The sequence below is a fragment of the Penaeus vannamei genome, chromosome 4 (genome assembly GCF_042767895.1).
Source record: "Penaeus vannamei isolate JL-2024 chromosome 4, ASM4276789v1, whole genome shotgun sequence".
NCBI lineage: Eukaryota > Metazoa > Arthropoda > Malacostraca > Decapoda > Penaeidae > Penaeus > Penaeus vannamei.
The window spans coordinates 34,781,015-34,800,305 of record NC_091552.1 but is presented as its reverse complement, the minus strand read 5'-3'; the positions used below and the strand labels follow the sequence as shown (position 1 = coordinate 34,800,305).

General features: G+C 32.8%; 1 protein-coding gene across 2 annotated transcripts in view; it reads left to right on the top strand.

Moving 5' to 3' along the window:
• Positions 1-6,531: 6,531 nt before the first annotated feature.
• The window catches only part of LOC113801890 (uncharacterized), a 30,682-nt gene continuing 17,922 nt past the window's right edge, over positions 6,532-19,291 (top strand). The window contains exons 1-11 of one of the 2 annotated variants that reach the window (XM_027352300.2): positions 6,532-6,571; positions 9,044-9,216; positions 9,794-9,945; positions 10,140-10,324; positions 11,317-11,445; positions 11,958-12,060; positions 12,267-12,361; positions 13,796-13,902; positions 17,980-18,082; positions 18,299-18,476; positions 18,720-18,817. In XM_027352300.2, coding sequence (XP_027208101.1) covers positions 9,050-9,216; positions 9,794-9,945; positions 10,140-10,324; positions 11,317-11,445; positions 11,958-12,060; positions 12,267-12,361; positions 13,796-13,902; positions 17,980-18,082; positions 18,299-18,476; positions 18,720-18,817 — 1,317 coding nt within the window. In that variant the 5' untranslated portion in view covers positions 6,532-6,571; positions 9,044-9,049. Of the gene's footprint in view, positions 6,572-6,941; positions 6,969-9,043; positions 9,217-9,793; positions 9,946-10,139; positions 10,325-11,316; positions 11,446-11,957; positions 12,061-12,266; positions 12,362-13,795; positions 13,903-17,979; positions 18,083-18,298; positions 18,477-18,719; positions 18,818-19,291 lie in introns of those variants that run through there. The other variant, XM_070120929.1, reaches the window with a different exon arrangement.

Genomic DNA, 19,291 nt, shown 5'->3' with positions numbered 1-19,291 from the left:
ACAATAATAATAATGATAATAATAACACTGATAATATTATCAAAAATAGAAATAATAACAATGATAATAATAACAATAATATTATCAATAATAATAATAATGATAATGATAAGAATACGAATAGTAGTATTAGTAATGATAATAGAAATGATTCTGATGGTAATGATGATGACGATAAAAACAATAAATAGTAATACTACTACTACTACTAATAATAATAATAACAATAGTAATAGTACTAATGGTAATGATAATAACAATAAAAACAAGAACACTGATAATAATGATATTAATAATAATAGTTTTAATAATTTGGCAATGATAACAGTGATAATTGAAATTCCACGGAAAGAGAAGAACAGTACACCTCTCGCTCTTTTCCTTCCCATTTATATTTCCTCTTATTCCTAAATCTCAATCAAATTCCTTCCTTCCCTCCCACTTTCTGTCCTACAACTGCCCCCCCCCCCCACTACCCTTCTTCCTTCAACTCGCCCATCTCCTTCGCTCCTTTATCTCTCTCACTCCCTCTCCCATTTCCCTTCTTTCTTCGAGCTCCCTCTTCTTTTCCATTTTTTTCCCTTACCCATTCCCTTTTCCTCTTCAATTCCCCTCCATGTCCTCCTCCTCGTCTCCCCTTTTCTTCTAACCCCCTTTCTTCTCCCCATTCCTTTATCCTTCCTCTCCTTTTTTCTTCTCCACTTACCCCTTCCTATGTGCGTAAACTGAAGGTCAAACTATTTTAATGCAGCGTACTTGCCTCGAGGATTGATCATAATAGAAATAATGATAATAATAATAATAATAATAATAATAATAATAATAATAATAATGGCAATTATGATTATCATAATAATAGGAAGAGTCCTCATAGATTCGTAATATGATGTATGCGTGTGTGTGTGTGTGTGAATGTGTGTGTGTATGTGTGAACGTGTGTGTGCGTGTGTGTGTGTTTGTATGTGTGTGTGTGTGTGTGTGTGTGTGTGTGTGTGTGTGTGTGTGTGTGTGTGTGTGTGTGTGTGTGTGTGTGTGTGTGTGTGTGTGTGCGCACATGCGTTTTTCATTTACGACTTGAACATATGTTACATTTGTTATTGATTTAAATATCCAGATTTGGATGTAGAGAACAAATATGAAATACTAATAAGGAATAACAGTTCTGAAAGCCAAAAAAAAGGAAAAAAAGTATCCTCACATAAACACCACATATGCTTACGCTATTTTTTTCTTTTTTCTTTGACACAGTGTCCTGGGATAAATGTGTAACAACAGCAACAAAAAATTCACCACGAAAAATAAAAAAGTTAATACACTAGTTTACTCGGTTTAAAATTTATCTTCCTTTTTTGCAAAGGGTTACAAAGAGCTTAAATCATTTTTCGGCTTAATTCTTACAACAGAAAATAATGTATGTATCTTCTGTATGCAAAATATAATTGACCGTATGGACGGACGGATGAAACAAACAGAATGATAACAATAATTATTATTACTATTATTATTATCAATAGTGTTGATGTTCCTGTTATCAAAATAGAAACAGTAATAACAAAAGATAATTATGGCAAAAGTAATACTGGCAGTATTCATAATGATGATGATGATGATGATAATGATGATGATAATAATAATGATAAATGATGATGGTGATGATGATAATGAATATGATAAAGATGATGATAATAACAATAATAACAATAATAACAAGCAGCAGCAACAACAATGATAACAATAAAATAATAACAATAATGATAGTCATAATAATAATGATAATAATAATAATAATAGAAAAAAATGGTAATGATAATAACAATGATAATGATTATCATGATAATGATTTTAATAATGTTAATAGTAATAATAGCAATAACAATAGTAATAATAATAGTTACCAAAAATAACAATAATAATCTTAATAAAATAACAATAACTATAATAACAATGCTAATTATAATATTCTTATCTTTATATCAATATTATCATAAGTATAACAATAGAAATAATGATGACCTATAAGATAAAAATTGAAATAATGATGATTATAGTAACAAAGATGATGACGATAACAACAACAACAATAATAATAACACCAGCAACAAAACAATAATAATGATGCATATAATGATGATAGCAACAACGTGATCCACCGATATCTGACTGGGCTCTATAGGAAAATAATCATAACTCGTGTAGAAAGATTCTTTAATCTTGGTTAAAAATCTCCCTCGAGCTTGTATGTGGATAAAAACACTAGTTGGCGGCCAGACTTAAAGGACAAGTCCGTGTTCTGAGTGGCAGTGGTAAATAGGTTGTTTAGAATAACGGCGTAAATGAGGTTAGAAAGGCGAATTCTGTAGATTTACTGTTGTTGAAAAGCACAGGCCCAGTCGGCATCAAGTGATTGTTTAGCACAGATTATGGAGACATGTGAAAATTTTAATGTTGAATTGAACTGAATTTAATCTCTTCTATAGTGCCTACATATAATTCATCATTCACATATCAATAAATTGGAATCTTTCCATAAACGTTCTTATTTCTATAACCTGACACCATTACACTACTCATAAATAAAAATAACAGAATCTGAAAAGATGACAGTCGCTGAACTGGGTCATGGAGATTATTATTATACATTGGTCAGGTCCACAAAATGTAAAAGGTTAGGAACCACTGGTTTAGAACCATGACAAGAATGAGCGATGGGACAAGGCGGTGAACCGAGTGGTGGCACAATGTTGGATAAGAAGTGAACCGAACAGCAGAGGATTTTGATAGCGCATGAAATTAAATCGAGATGAAATGAGAATATGGTTACTGGATGGTTATCAACTGACATGGAGACTGAAAAGTTGAAAAGCATGAGAGTAATAGAAAGCGTAGACCAAGAAACGGATGATGACCAACAAAACGAGGTACACAACAAAATGTTTGAGCTCATTTCATGGAAGAGCCAGAATGGATGAGGATAGAACAGCATGATGAACGGGAGAGAGTAAAGAACATTTTTGAGTAGCCTACATGCGAGGCAGCACTACCAAGCTCAAGGTCTATGGATAGGAAAAAGGGTAAAAACAGAAACTTGGAAATGGGAGCTTGAACAAAGGTTTTAGTTACAGAAAATAACAGAATCGAATCTTGTTAATACGGCTGCAGTCAATGTTGTTGCTGGCAAAATGGGACATAAAAGAAGAGAAAAAACAGAACGGAAGGAACTATTTTGGAGAACAAGGATATGGGAGAAGCAGACAAAACTGAACCATTTCAGGTTTGTCTTTTCACTTAGGGCAATATAGAATGAAAATAGGGAAATTACGACACAGACGAAAAAGATTAGAAACGATTTCGAATAAGCAGTAAAGGAATCAAGACTGGTAAATTAGAAGAGACCCTCATGGCTGATTCGATTTCATCAAAGAATGGGGATGAACTAGTCCGAACAGTGCGTAATTTCTCAGATGACATTAGGACGAAATTCGGATTTTCAAAATGTGACACGCAAAGATGGTGAGGCAATGTAATCCATGGAACCGGAGACAGGATATAAGTACGTGTGAATTCTTGAGGCAGATTGTATCAAACATAGAAATGAAGGTTAGAAAAGCGTACCAAAGAAGAAACAGAAAGATATCGCGTTTCAAGGTGAATGGCGGAAACATCACATCAGTAAGTTCAAAGGCCGTTAACGTGCGGGAATCTTGAAATCAACAGATACAGTACTGAAGGAATTTGAAAGAAATACATGGAAATTATTCACAAAACACGGTGCTCGCCATCCTCGTACAGATGTAGACATACTACTTTTAAAATGGGAAAAGGAAGGGAGAGGAATGACTGGAGTAGAAGACTGTACAAGATCGCCCGGTGCGGTACATATTACAAAGAGAAGAACGCTTATCGGTGGCAGTGCGTGAAGAAGAGACGCTGAAGGAGGGAAAAGAGAAAAGGACACAACTTGATGTATGGGAAGAGCATGCTGAGGCGGTGCTCAACAAAGGGCTTAGACACACAGCTACCTAAAATAACAGAGGAAGTAGAATGAAAGTGCGCTTGCGAGTCGTTGAAGGAAGGAGTACTAAGAAAGGAAACTGAGGTGCCAATATAGCGAATACAATATCACGCTTTGAATATGAATTAGCCCCAGCATGTAAGAAATTAGCAGGAATCGCAATTGTGTCCACTGTGTAAGGCATCTGACGGAACAAAAACATTGTGAGTGGATGTCCTAAGTTAACACAAACCCAAAGCGAAAGTTTAAGGTGTGGCGGCATGGCGAGTAAGCCTATATATCGCATTGGAAATTTTGTGTAATGTGGGGATTCCACATGGGAAAGACATAGTATAAACACAAGCCAGAAGAGGGTAGTGGAGTCGGATACAAGTAAAATACTATGGAACTTCGGAGTCGGATACAAGTAAAATACTATGGAACTTCTCCATACAGAAGTTGATAAGGTTAAGAAAAAAATGTGATTTTTCGTTTCACTTCCGGTTAACAAAGAAGGAAAGAAGGGTTTAGATCCGACTGACATGAAATGAATAGGATTTGGAAAAGTAAGATGGATATAATACCGTCTATCGAGCGAACCTTGGTAACTGTAACAAATGATTTTACACTGTATATCGAGCAATTAGATATAGTAGTCTGTTTGAACTATAACAGGAGGATTCTCTTTGCTACGGCTAGGAAAAAAAAAAAAAAAACAGGAAAATGCTTAACAACTAAGCAAGGAGGGAAAATACCATAGGATGCAGACAGTAGGCCCGCTACGTGCGCAAATAATAATTGCAAAGCCTGTGCGAAAATTAAAGTAATGATAATAATGATCATGATGATGATAATGATGTTGATAATAATAATAATTTTCAGTATCATTAATAATGAGGATAACAATAATGATAATGACCGGGTTATAATTATAACGATAATGAATATGATGATGTAGGTGATGAAGCTGATGATGATCATAATGATAATAACTAATGATAATGATAATTGTTATTATTATCATTACTACTACTATCATCATGATTATGATTATAATAATGATAATGATAATAATAGGAAACAACAACAACAATAACAGTAATGATGATAATAGTAATAGTGATAATGATGATAATGATAAGATATAACATTAATACTGTTAAGAATCATGTTGATAGATAAATAAAAACAACATATTAGCAATAATGATGATGCTGAGGATGATGATGGCCATTGAAAATAACTAGAACAGTTATGATAATGATAATGAGGATGATGGTAACAAATTAATGATATTAATAATAAGGATGATAATAATAGTAATGATAATGATAGTGATAATTAGATTAACAATAATGTTATGATAATGAAAGTAGTAGCAGCAGCAGTAGTAGTTATAATGATAAGGATAATAATGATGAAGATCTAATGATAATGATAGCAACAACAACAGCAACAAGAATATCAGTAGTAATAATGATGATGATGGTGATGATGATGATGATGATGATGATAATGATGATGATGATGATGATGATGATGATGATGATGATGATGATGATGATGATGATGATGATAATAATAATGATAATAATAATAATAATAATGATAATAATAATAATAATAATGATGATGATAATAATAATAATAATAATAATAATAATAATAATAATGATGATGATGATGATGATGATGATAATAATAATGATAATAATAATAATAATGATAATAGTAGTAATAATAATAATAATAATAATAATAATAATAATAATAATAATAATAATAATAATAACAATAATAATAATAATAATAATAATGATGATGATGATGATGATGATGATGATGATGATGATGATGATGATGATGATGATGATGATGATAATAATGATGATGATGATAATGATAATAATAATGATAATGATAATAATAATAATGATAATAATAGTAATAATAATGATAATAATAATAATAATAATAATAATAATAATAATAATAATGATAATAATAATAATAATAATAATAATAATAATAATAATAATAATAATAATAATAATAATAATAATAATAATAATGATAATAATAATAATAATAATGATAATAATGATAATAATAATAATAATAATAATAATAATAATAATAATAATAATAATAATAATAATAATAATAATAATAATAATAATAATAATAATAATAATAATAATAATAATAATAATAATAATAATAATAATGATAATGATAATAATGATAATAATAATAATAATAATGATAATAATGATAATGATAATGACAATAATAATAATAATGATAATGATGGTAATGATAATAATGATAATGATGATCATGATAATCATAATAATGATGATAGTAATAAAATAATGAGTGTAATGTTAAAGAAAAATATGAAATCTATAGCTTTACTTCTACCATTAGTGAAATGATAGATAATGATAAAAACATTTCCAAGGTTTATATTGATTATGTCAATGTGAAAATTGATAATATTGTGATAATAGATGCGTAGATAATTTACTCTTGTATCCCCATCAGGACGTCGTCTGTTTACATGTCTCCCACGTCTTGGTATGATACTTTACGCATTTTGTCTTTGCTTGACTCTCAGAGTGACTTCTCGGTGTTTTTATTCTCCAGAAGAGATATTGTGAAGTAGTTACGATTCAGTATCGCAAATGAATTAGGAAATAAGGTGTAATTTGTGGAAAGTAGACAACATTTGCGGGATGCAAATCGTCCTTTTTCTTTATTCACGAGTGTGCTTTTTATGCATATTTAGGAGACCGGAAAGACCAATAAGCTCAATGATATTACGGCAGAAGGGAGCAATTCTAAATACTTTGATGCCTGTGTTGCAGACGTGTATTAACAAAATAATTTCATTTATCTCTATTTAGAGGGCAAAGATGTTCATACTTTCATATTAAAGTGATTAAAAGGTCTTTTATGCTGGATGAAAATTCTGGTAAGTCTTTATATTATATAGATGCACTTGCCAGAATGCCACCATATTGTCACAAATTTTATTCAACAATCTAAATTGCTGTGACTAGGGGAGACTTGGTGGAGATTACAGCCCTCCAACACCCTTTGACAAGCATCACCTAGGTTTACACGGCAAGATCTCAGTCTCAGTAGGTTGAAACATAAGGCACTAAGAGTTAGTGCATATCATGCTTTTGGGAGAGTTGTTTTTTTGGGGGGAACTTAAAGGGGTAAGGGTAGCTAAGTCTTGGTGTTTTAGGTATGGGATCTGAGATGTGTTAGCATAAGTTTGTGGAAGGTGTCTGCTTTGTCTGCGTGTATTATGTGTAGTGGGAGTCTAGTCTAACCAAGAATTGTATGTGGAAAATACGAGTGAAGGAGTCTATAATAGTGTGGCATGTCATATATTTCTGGTAGTGGGCACTTTGTGTATTAAGTGTGTTTACAAGGTGTAAGTTATCTTGTTTATTTCTGTCAATTTAATTATTTGCAGTTTTATACATAGTTGGTAGTTTGTGTACTTGTCTGAGTATTGTTGTGATACATTTTATGATGCCAAGAATTTTAGTGTAGTTGTTTGTAATGAACCTGGCTGCTACTGCTGAAATTTAGGGGTGGTGCTTTCTGCAGTATTTTTTCTTTATTTGTGGTGTTACCATTTGTGTCTGCAGATTTTTTTTTTTTTTACCAAATGCAAATTTTTGTCCTCTACAAGATTATCATGTTCGATTCGCTCTAACTTATTGTGTCCATACTATAAAAATTAACCAAGAGTTTTCTTGCCTGTATGTTATTGATCTGCTGTGTAGCTTTTATGCATGTTGATATTACAATTATTTATTCTTATTCTCATATTCTTTGTTTTTCTGTACATAATTATTACTTTATCATTGATAATTATAAATGTTTTTGATTTAGCACTCTGAGCTTTGGTTGAATTATACGTATCCTTATATTGAATTCCTTCCCTTGTATTGAATTCCTGCTGTTCACCTGAAGAGATTGAGGGAACAGCATTCTTGGCAAATATTCAGAATTCTTTACCGATTTCACTGTCATGTGTTAATCCTGATAGCAATAGAAATATATGAGGGTAAGTGTGAGGACTGCAAAATTTGCCAACTGCATTGGAAAAGTAATTTGAAAATTAGTACAGTATTCTTGAGCTATTAATGATTTTATTTTTCTCGAAATCACCATGATTCTTTTAGCAAAGAGAAAGTAATGAAAATGAAAAAAGAATGATAAGATAAAGATTAGATATTGCAAACTATGAAAAACGGACAACTTACGTATTTTGTCGTGTGCTAAAGTGGATTGAATCACAGGGAGGTTAATCACCAAATGAAAATATCCAGTTTGTGTTATTTGTATTGATAAAAATCAACAGCAAATAATAACATGCCCACACTGGATTGTGAAACAAAGATATATCCCTCAGAAATGATATTAACTGTTTTATCCAAATCCAATTGAAGTTTGCTGTGATACTTGATGGACTTCCTGTTATCTAAATTCTAGCAAATGAGTGGAGCTTTGTCATTACCTTGTACTTTGGCAGAGGACAACAGAACTCTTGCCATGTTTATTCTGGCAAGAGAAAATTTGGTCTGGTTCCCTCTTGACAATACATAGCCAGGAAAGTCTATAAGCTCTGTTCTCCTAGAACATATGCAATGGATTTTTTAAAATGCCTTCTGCTTGATGTGAAGCTAGCTACAGATGCTAGGATGTATCCTATACATTATTAGCTTTCAGAATTTATCTGTAAAAAGTACATACAAATTTTTTAAAAATATGTAGTATTTAGGATCATTTAAAAAAGGATGTAGGCAACAATATACTGATAAAGATCAGTAAATAACAATATATAGAGATAAACAGAAATTATTCACATAAATAAGAATTGGGTTGAGAAAGCCCTTTTCTGTATTCATTGGAGGCAAGGGAGATTAAGATTAAGATTAATTAGTGTCAGTCTATCAGGGCATAATAATTATGCAAAATTCATTATGTCAAATCAGAGTGTTTCTTTACTGATATTGCTTCTCACAGGCCACAATGTTAGAACAGCAGATAGAGACCATTGTTACCAGTCTCTGCGCCAGCCAGAAACTGGAGCGAGATCGTGCTGTTGTCGAGCTTAATAACAAAATAAAGACCCTATCCCCTGAAGTTGTTCAAAGCCTTCAGAGGGCCTTGATCAATAAGTCACTTGACTCCAGCAGGTGAGTAAGGCTTTTCTTCCTTTTTTTAAAAAGTTTATTTGGTATGTGTGTGTGTGTTGAGAGAAGATTCTTTGGTATATTTGTTAGCTCTGTTTTGATTTCTCAAAGGTTATTTATAAGAGTTTTATTGTATTTTAATGTTTTTATTTTATTCACACCTGGTAAGCGTATATATATACACATTTTTTATTTATATATTTATTCATTTGTTAGTTTATTTATATTTATGATGACATATAAATCTTTAGAAGGAAGGTCAGTCAAATGTTATGGAATTGCCAATGAAAGCATGAAAGGATGGATCTATAGCTCTTATTAGGTTCCTATGTGAAATTAATATTTCTTTTGTTGTAATTAAGAGAGGGGAAATATGACTCATACAACTGGAGGAGAGTGAGATTCTGATGTGAGGAATAGAATGAAGCAGAAATATAGTTGGTTTTAGGCGGAGGTCAATACCTTTCCTTGATGGTGTAATGACATTAAAATTCCTTTTTATTGAGGGTTCCACTTTAACAATGCCTATGCTTAGCTATGAATTGAATATTTTTGATGTTTTATACTTTTTTGTGTTCAGTCCATGGGAAACAGTACATGGATCTCTCCTGGGCCTGCGTATGGTGGTGCTGAACGTAGAGGTTGAACCTGAAGGCCAGTTCCACTGTGAAGTGAGGGCTGCTTCTCTCAGGCTCCTCACTCACCAGGAAGTTCGTGTGAGACAAGCAGCTGGTAAGGAAATGCTGAAGATTAAAAAGTGTTTACATCATTGTTATTAAAAGAAACTGAAGATTTGGTCTCCCTTTACCTTAAAAGTTATGCTCTCATTTGTGAACACATAGCACCTATCTCAGGTGAGAGACCTTTTGTTTGATTGTGCCTCAACAAGGTTACTTTCATTAAGTACTCTACTGTTCTATGATCAGGTGAGGTGCTAGGTGCTCTGTGCCAACAAGATGGAGGGGTTACGTATGCTTCATGCCGGTCACAGGTTTTAGAGCTAGTGCGCAGTAATTTAGAACGGCAGATGACTGATGATGATGCCTCGAGAAGTGAACATGAAAGCACAAGGCAGCTGATGGAGAAGCTAACAGCAGGAACTAGAGAGAGGGTGAGTTTTTGTCACAGATTTGTAATTTCATGAAACTCTTTTCATGTTGTTTGGAAACCATTGTTTTTTCTGTTTTTATTGTACCAGAGAGAGAATTGGAATAAGACTGGTAGAATGTTTAGTGGTTACATCATTACTGAATACATTTTTTCAAAATCTGTTTTTATTGTAATTGCTTTTTTTTATTTGTGTCAGGTTTCTTTTAGCAAGACATGCATTTCCAGTTGTAGAATGAAAAGGAAAAGTAACAAAAATTGTAAAAATATAATTCAGAATAAATGACTATTGATAATGTAAGAAATGGTTTGTAATACCTAAACTGTTCAGACTGGGATGACGTCCTAACTTCAAATGTATGCTTAAAACCTCTTTTTAGCCTCATTACCATATTGAATTGTTTATGATGCAGTGAAAAGCATACAGAGTAGGCTTGGCCTGATTACATTTGAAAGTAATAAGAAATTAAAAGATGCAGTTTAAAGATTAAAATTGCTGTAGATGCTGCCTGCATTTCTAGCATGAGATGTGGCCAGCATTGCTGTTTGTATTTCTGCATCATTTTTAACATCGTATTTCACTGAAAAAAAAGTTATATATGTTTATATTTTTGTTAAAAGTATACTGTTTTTTGTGATTTAAGCCCTCTGGCATTCAAAATAATATGATGATCATAAACTAATTTAATTTAGTATTGTATGTGCATACATGTATTTACTGCAATATACCTATTTTAGATACTCATTTGTATTTATGGATTTTTTATGAATTAACTTCATGAAAGAATCACGAGTATGCTGTGTCTTCATGACCAATTTAGAGAGATCCACAAGGTGCATTTGCAATTTTTTCAACCGTTATGGGGCATTCAGTAACTTAACCCTTGTAATTGTTAAGGGCCAACTATACTTTATTAATACTTTTTGGAATAGTATTTGTGTTATGCTTCATTAAGGAAAAATAGATATGTTTATTTTTCTTTCCCCTGAAAATAGAGAAATAGTGGCGATGCAGCTCAGATCTTCCATGACACAGCTGGGTGGCGTAACTTGGAGACTAACATGAAATGCCTTGAACATATGATCAATGGCTGTGCTCCAAAGTTCCTTCCTTATATTGATCAGGTAATTTTCCATTTTATTTTATTTGTTATTATATGGTGAAATGTTGAAGTGAATTATGTTGGTATGAATGCTTAATATTTAGTTTTATATCATGTGTTATCTTCAAGAAATTCATTTGGATTTCAAGGCTTTTGTACATATATCTCCAATATCATTATTTTTATCAGTATTGTTGTAGCTACAATGTATATGCTCAGAATTGAAGAAACTTGTATATCAGCCAGCAGTGTTCACATATTGTGCTAAACTGTGTTCGCTACATTCTAGTGTTCAAGTTGGTTAGAGTTCTTTTATTATACTGATAGTGTTATAAAACATCTCATGTTTGTGAAGCATGGACTCCTCCATAGAGCTGATTGTTCAGTATTTCGAGGTCTATGTACTCCTCCATCAGTCGTCATACATCATTAATCGTTATCATTATCGTCATTAGTAATCGTCATAACATTATCATCATCAATACTATCATTAATATTATCGTCCTTATTGTTTTCATAATTTTCCTCACAAAGGACTTGCTGGACTTGATATTCACGGCACTGACGCATACCAATCGTTTTGTGAGAGAGACGGGATTTAATGTGTGTGCTGCATTGGTATCATGTGGAGGAGGAGGTGAGTAGAGTTAAGTAAAAAGTTTTGTCTCCTACCTTTTTTTTTTCTCCATTGGATTATTTTCTATACCATGTAAATTGATTCAAGGAACAAATTATTTTATGGACAAGATTTTCCAAAGAGCTGTAGGTGATGTCATTAAAAAAAAAAGAGAGAACCTGATAAAGACCAGATCTCAGTTGATCCCTGTCCTTTGACCACCTCAGAGGCAGCTGAGTTTCTGGAGACCAATCCGATGTTCACCTTCGGAGATCAACTGTCTCGTCACCTGGGCCAGGGATTGGCTGATAACTGGAGCCAGGTAAGTGACAGTGATGTTGCTTTTGTTTTCTGCTTAAGAGTTTCTTTGTGTACATTTTGTTTGTTTTTCAACTTGGACTCTTTCATATTGATAAAGGTAGGAAAGGATTACGAGATGGTTTGCTACTTATTCTTTAAGAATTTTTATTATTACTTTCATATAGGCTTTAAGATATTCCCCATATGTGATAGTTTACCAGTAGTTTTTCTTATTGCTATTAAAAAAGTGAAAGAAGAGCACATAATTGTTGTGTTTACTTTACATGTAAAATGTAGTGTTCACTGTAGTTTCTTTTGGTAAATATCTCTGTACATAGATGGCTCTACAAATGCTTAGCTGCAAAGGAGTAGTTAGTAGACCTTGTGACCTCACCTAATTTCATCTTTCCTTTTTACAGGAAAATATTTTTTTTTTTACTAATGCTATCAATATCGATGCTGTTATTATCTCAATAGACATTATAATTAGTATAAGGTTACTGACATTACCAACAGCAATATAAGATACCTGAAAATATTTCCAAAAGTCAAAGAAAAGGACAGGTAGTATTCGTAATTGGCTCATTATTTAGTACTTTTGTATCTATGTGTAGAGACAGTTAATAAGATAAACTCACACAGTGGGCATCCCCAAGCAACTTTAGGTTATTTTTTTTTCTCCAAAAATTTTGAACCATTTGATTGATGGATACTGGTTGTTATTGATTACTTTTGCTGAATATTTACAAACAATAATTTTCTTTGTATTCTGTATCATAACAGTTATTATTTGGAACTGCAAACTTCTCAGCTTACTTGTCCCCAGCTGTAAAATAGGCCTCATTCTTCAAGAAGGCAAATTTTGGCAAATTTTGGTTCCTGGCATTTCACATTATGAAATATATATTTCATTGTCATGTATCAAACACACATAGCCTCAGTAGAATGAACAGTTGAAAAAATGAATACAGTCACCCCCCCTTTGTAACTGAAAATGGGGATAAGTTATTATGAACATACATATAAAACAAATACAAAGTGGTGTGATGTGTCATGCCATGCAGTGCCAGAATTACTACCTCACACTTCCTGTTTTCCATTCACAAGAATAAGGGGCTGGAAAATTTGACTTAACATGATTAGCTGAGGAAAAGGAAGACCAACAAGGGGAATGGGGCAGTGGGGGTATTTTTGTGCCTGTAGCTGAAGGATACTTTCTGGACAGTACTAGATATATTAGTGGTCTCTAAGTATATCGCATTGATAATGACAGAGTTGCTGTTATTCTTTAACAGGCTGCGGATGATTGTGGCAGATAGTGAAATGAGCACATTGTGTAGAAAGCTAAGAATGTGGTGAATAGAACTGTGGGGGTATTTGATAGTACTTTGTAACTTTGGCATTTGAAATTTATTTCATTTAACAATCAGTGGCAAATCCTTCCCACTCCCTGCAGGTACGCTTAGCATCATCTGTTGCAACACGGAAGTTCCTGATGTCACTCCCAGCAGCTGCCAGAGAGAGGTTCTTCCCAGTCCTGCTTCCCAGACTGTGCCTTAATAGGTTAGTGCTTGTTGTAATTTGCTCTTTGTGTGCTGCAGTGCTTATGGCTGGATTTATTTGTGTGGTTGTGTACTAGTATCCTTGGGTGGATCTATGAAAATGTATTAATTTATATACAAGTAGATTCACAGACAGCCCTTGTTTTTTCTATTAATATTGCTTCACACAAAGCCTCTGTGTTAAAGGAATATGTACAATTATTATGGATGGTAACCCTGGCCATTCCTTACACACAGGGTAATTTAAAAGCAACAAGAAACAGAATAACCATAGTAAAAATTAGATGAAACCATATTATTGGATTGTTGATTAATTAATCACTCTTAGTTGGCTTATGCATAGGCAGTAAGTTATAATCCGCGATTGAGAGTATTGCCAGAGCTAGAGAAGTTTTGTAGAGCCACAGTTTGAAACATCTACATCTGGAGTTCAGACTTTGTTCAAATTATCCAAATTACAAAGCAACTTTACATTTTTCTTTTTGTGTGATATTTTTTTTGTTTGTTTTATGATATTTTATGTCACACAAGCTTGTAATCCAATATCTTTAAACATTATGGAACTAATATTATGTGTGTCTTTATCTGATCCAATATTCATATGAACTTTTCACTTCCTTTCACTTCTATCTTTATCTGTTTATCTGCAGTTAAAGGGTGACATGATATGCAGAAACAACTGTTCATATTGTAGTAAGCTAATCAAATTGGCCTTGCAGAGGACCCTAAGCAATAGAATGTAACAGACCTACGTTATTTATTTTTATCTCTCTAATGTGGACTAAGTCAGAATTTTAGATAAAATGAAACGAGTTAAATATGATTTTATTCAAAATTGTATGAAAAGAAGCCTGCCTGTATGTATATAAGTAGCTATTAGAGATATTCTGATTTAATGAATACCATCTAAGACTCTTCAGATGATACTGTTACTAATAGACATCAGCAGATAACTATAATGATACTTAAATTATTTCATATATTTTACTTGTAATTGTTAAAAGTAAATAGCTACTTTTCTTTTAGTGTTCAAAATAGGGTAGGTGGAAACAAAGTTTACTGGATGAAATAATCTGTTGGGAATATTAAAGTGAATTGACAATTGTGGTAAAGAAATATTAACCTAAATAGTCAAAGCTTCAGAACTTGTAAAGAGTAAATTATAGCTTAGACAAAAGATTGCATGTTTTATAAGAATAGAAAATGAAAATTATAAGGAATACTTCAGTGATATGTAATTATCACAAATCATATCATTTTTTTTTCTTTTTTCTTTTCCTTTACATATAAAGGACAAAGTGCAGTAGTTCTCAGTTATAGTATGTGTGTACTCTAGAGAAAATGTATAAAAAAAATCTAAAGATAATTAGGCATTAACCCATTGGATCCAGATGCTTCACTGGCATTATGTGGGCTAAAATATAGACATTAGGCTGACGTGAGTGGACGCTGCCAGGTTTGTGGTTTGTATGCCAGGCACAATGTTCATGTGCAGTGACTAGACTCCAGGATTCCCCTTTGCAATGTTATTTTCTCTTTTGGCACAATTGAATATGAATATTATGAAAACCAAAGGAAGATGAAAAATTATTTTAACAGAAATACCATATGCATTATGCTTAAGTTATTCTCTTTTTGTAGATTCATAGTCTGGATTCATAGTCTGAAGATGGTAACTACCACAAGAATAAATGTAAAACAACAAAAATATTCAACTCAGAAATAGAACATTTACTACACTAGTTTACTCAGGGTTTGTTTAGAAGTCACCTTATATTTTTATAAGGGTTACATAGATCATTACACCTACATGCTCAAGAATATGCATGAGCTAATTTTTAAATTCTTTTTAATCATGAGAAGAATGTTAAAGCAGTATTATTTTTGAAGTTGATGTTCTGATTCCAAATGTGTTATATGAAAATCTTACATTTCTTTGCACTTTACAAAAGATGTACCTTGTAGATGGAAGAATTTTGTTTATCATTAATCTAATATACATTACTATGTGTTTGAGAAAGTTTTTTTTTGCACATTTTAAGATAGTGCCTAGTTCTAGCTAACCTGAACTTGGCTTTCAGTGCAAGGAAAGGCACCTGATATTTTGAGTAAAATAGTTTTGGAAAAGCAAACATTTAAAAGTAAAGCATAATCATATCATTATTTAACACTGAATGAAAAAGTACTACTGTGCATGTTTGAGTAAAATAAAGGATCACTATTCACAAAATACATATTTTTTGATGTTGAGGTTCTCTTGGCAGCATTTGGTGTTGGAAAAAGTGCAGAGGCTATATTACAGAATTTTAATCTATTTTTGCTCATTAGAAAAGCCACTATGTCTTTTAAATTTCCACACAAAATGTTTGATGATGCTTAGTGTCATTATTTTATTTCTGTGAATACTTATTTGCAATACCTCTTAGATATCAACCCAATAACAACAGGTAAAAAATTTGGCAAGTGGACATGATCACCTATCACCCATCGACAGTTTTTCCTGTTTGCGCCTGGCTCATTTGGTAGTTTGCTGGCAATGTTAAGTCTAAAAGCTTGTATTTTGATACAATTCTTTAAGATATGAAATTTTTGAAGGTTTACCTTCACTCTTAGGTGCTATTCCCTAAGTGTTTTACCAGAGAAATGATAGCGCTATCAGAGAAACAAGCGTTGTCAGATGAGCTGATGCCGCAAGAATGGTCGTATTTGATGCTAGGTGGCATGTACGTACATGCCACCTAGCGGGAAGTGGTTGAATTATTGCAAGATCATGTATGTATTAACCCATTCATGATGGGACTTCCTTGTGCTATACCAGTACACTTGGTTGCGTATATAAGTTGGCCTCTCAAGTGAAAATTTAGAAGTATTAAAAATATACATTCATCCTGCTCTGTGTGCTTTTGACTGAAGCATATATATATATATATATTTTTTTTAGGAAAGTTCAGAAAGAGCCAGTAAGCCCTCCTCAGGAACTGCATCTCCTTAGTGACTGGGCCAAAGAAGCAAACAGATGTTTAGCACAAATGGCTGGCATTAGGCCAACCACATGTGGCATGGATACTTGCCTTCTGGCATTTGGGCCTGGTTTGCCATAATGCAATTAGAGTCATCTGGCACAAGTAGGCTAAGCATATTCTACAAAGCTGCTTGTTGATTTTCACTGATACTATTTGTTTTTAGTAACAAATGAACCCACAAATATGATGACAGAAGGAGCAACAGTGATCCAAAACAGAGAAGTTAAATTGAAGCAAAGGCTATGAAAAAAGTCTATTAATTGCGTAACACAAAATCAGAGGGCAAGCTCCGATCTAGCATTACACTGGCAGGATGCCTGGTATGTTTACTTTTCCGGGTGTCTCATGTGACACCTGTCGTAAGTGGGTTAATGCTGGGGAAAATGTAGCTGTCCACCTGTGAATGCTGAAAGTGACTTTACATTTTTAGGTTTAAGGTATGGAATATAGACAGGAATATTAACCCAATTATTGTAAACCAAATCTACATCTGTAGAGAACAAAGAACATCCAATAGTAATAATGGAAATGCTCAGGAATACAAGTCTTGATGTCACAAATACTTACTATTTTATATTTGGTTCTATTGAGGTGCCTTTGTTTCTGTCTGATTTTAATATAAGGAGTGAAACATTTGGAAATGCCCTTACACATACTGTAAATGTAGCTTTTTTCAAGACAGTCACTTGAATATATTCATAATAACTAGATTGTGTTACCAGAATTATAACCATCAAAAACAAATGTTTAGAGTTTATTAGATACTTTATCAGTGATGGACCATATTTTTAGATGTAAATACTACATCACAGGCTTGACAAGAGTAAGATTTGATAGCCTTGATGACAGATTAGGAAACTGATCATTATCATCCTTACTCCCTTAAATGCTATGTTCATTCCTTTTCTGAAAATGTATATTTGTTTTAATTTTTCAGGTAATAGACAGACAAAGAATTAATGCATAACTCTATTTTTATATTTACAAAATACCAGCTATAGTTCCTCTCTTCGAAGTATCATGAATAAATAACAATTTTTGGTATAATTTTTCAGGTATTATGTCGCTGAAGGAGTGAGGCTCCACTCACAGGAAACTTGGCGTCAGGTCGCTGGGTCAGAGGGTAAAGCCTTGGTGGAGAAATACATTGATCCAGTGGTGAGGTCATAGAAAGAAATGTTGTATTCCTTTGTATGTATTATAGGCAAAAATTACCATAGATATGATTGGGTACAAATAAATAGAAAAGTAGAAATGCCGATTTGTCTGCACTATTCAGTGTCATGTTCATACTTTATCAAATTCTGTAATATATGTGACTTTGATAAAGAGGCCCAGCAAGTGAATATATTTGTAATGGGGTTTTCAATGCAGGTTGCCTACTATATTGAAGCAACAGAAGCGGACAATCATGCAGTACGCGAGGCAGCTTGTGCATGCATTGCAGAATTGGCCCTGAAGATAGCTAGAGGTTCTGTGCGAGCCCATGTGCCCGACTTGCTCCATGCTCTCACTGTCTGCTTCAGTGATGACTCGTGGCCTGTCAGAGATGGTAAGAATATTAAAGGGTCTGTAAAAATAAGAAGGGGGAGTTATGTGACATTTTATTTTCAATAATTTACATGGGGGCATTTTCAGTTGTATTGTATTATTATGTTACATTATTTGATATCAGTTGAATATCTTTATATAGTGCTTTTGCATGATTAATCTTTATTATAGTATTTTATCTAAGCAGTTATATTAGGTAATGCTAAACAATAGATTACATATGAACAATTCTTTCTCCCATCAGCGGCATGTGTTGCTTGTGGAAACTTTATCCTGTGCTTCCCTGATGAGTCTCAGGGCTCTTTAGAAGTGCTTTACCCTCTTTTCTTCAATAATCTCCAGGTAAGCAGTGTCATGTCTTATATGAGACAGAGCATTTAATGTCTTCCTGTAACAATGATTCTGTAAATGTTAATTCAGTGTTTGATATTTAAAAGATGTTTTCTTCAATGAACTTTATAAGAATATTTGATTCAATACAAGGTACTGTGAGATTTTTTGTGTGAATATTTTCAGATGTTTGTGAGAATATGTATGTGGACATGCAACAATGTAAAGACTTGTCTGTGAATACTAAATATTGTATAGATATTTGTGAATATTGAATTGAGACTTTTCTCTTCATTATTGTTCCATGAGGTTAATGGACACTTGTGACTTTATTACGTCTGTGGATTGCTGAAGAGAAAGTGGAAAATACTATAACAAATGAAGTAGATTCTATGAGTTTCCCATACACTTCAACATTTTTATGTTCATAATTTTAGATAAACGTGGAATTGAGTATTTGTTGCAATGTAGGTAATTATTTCACAG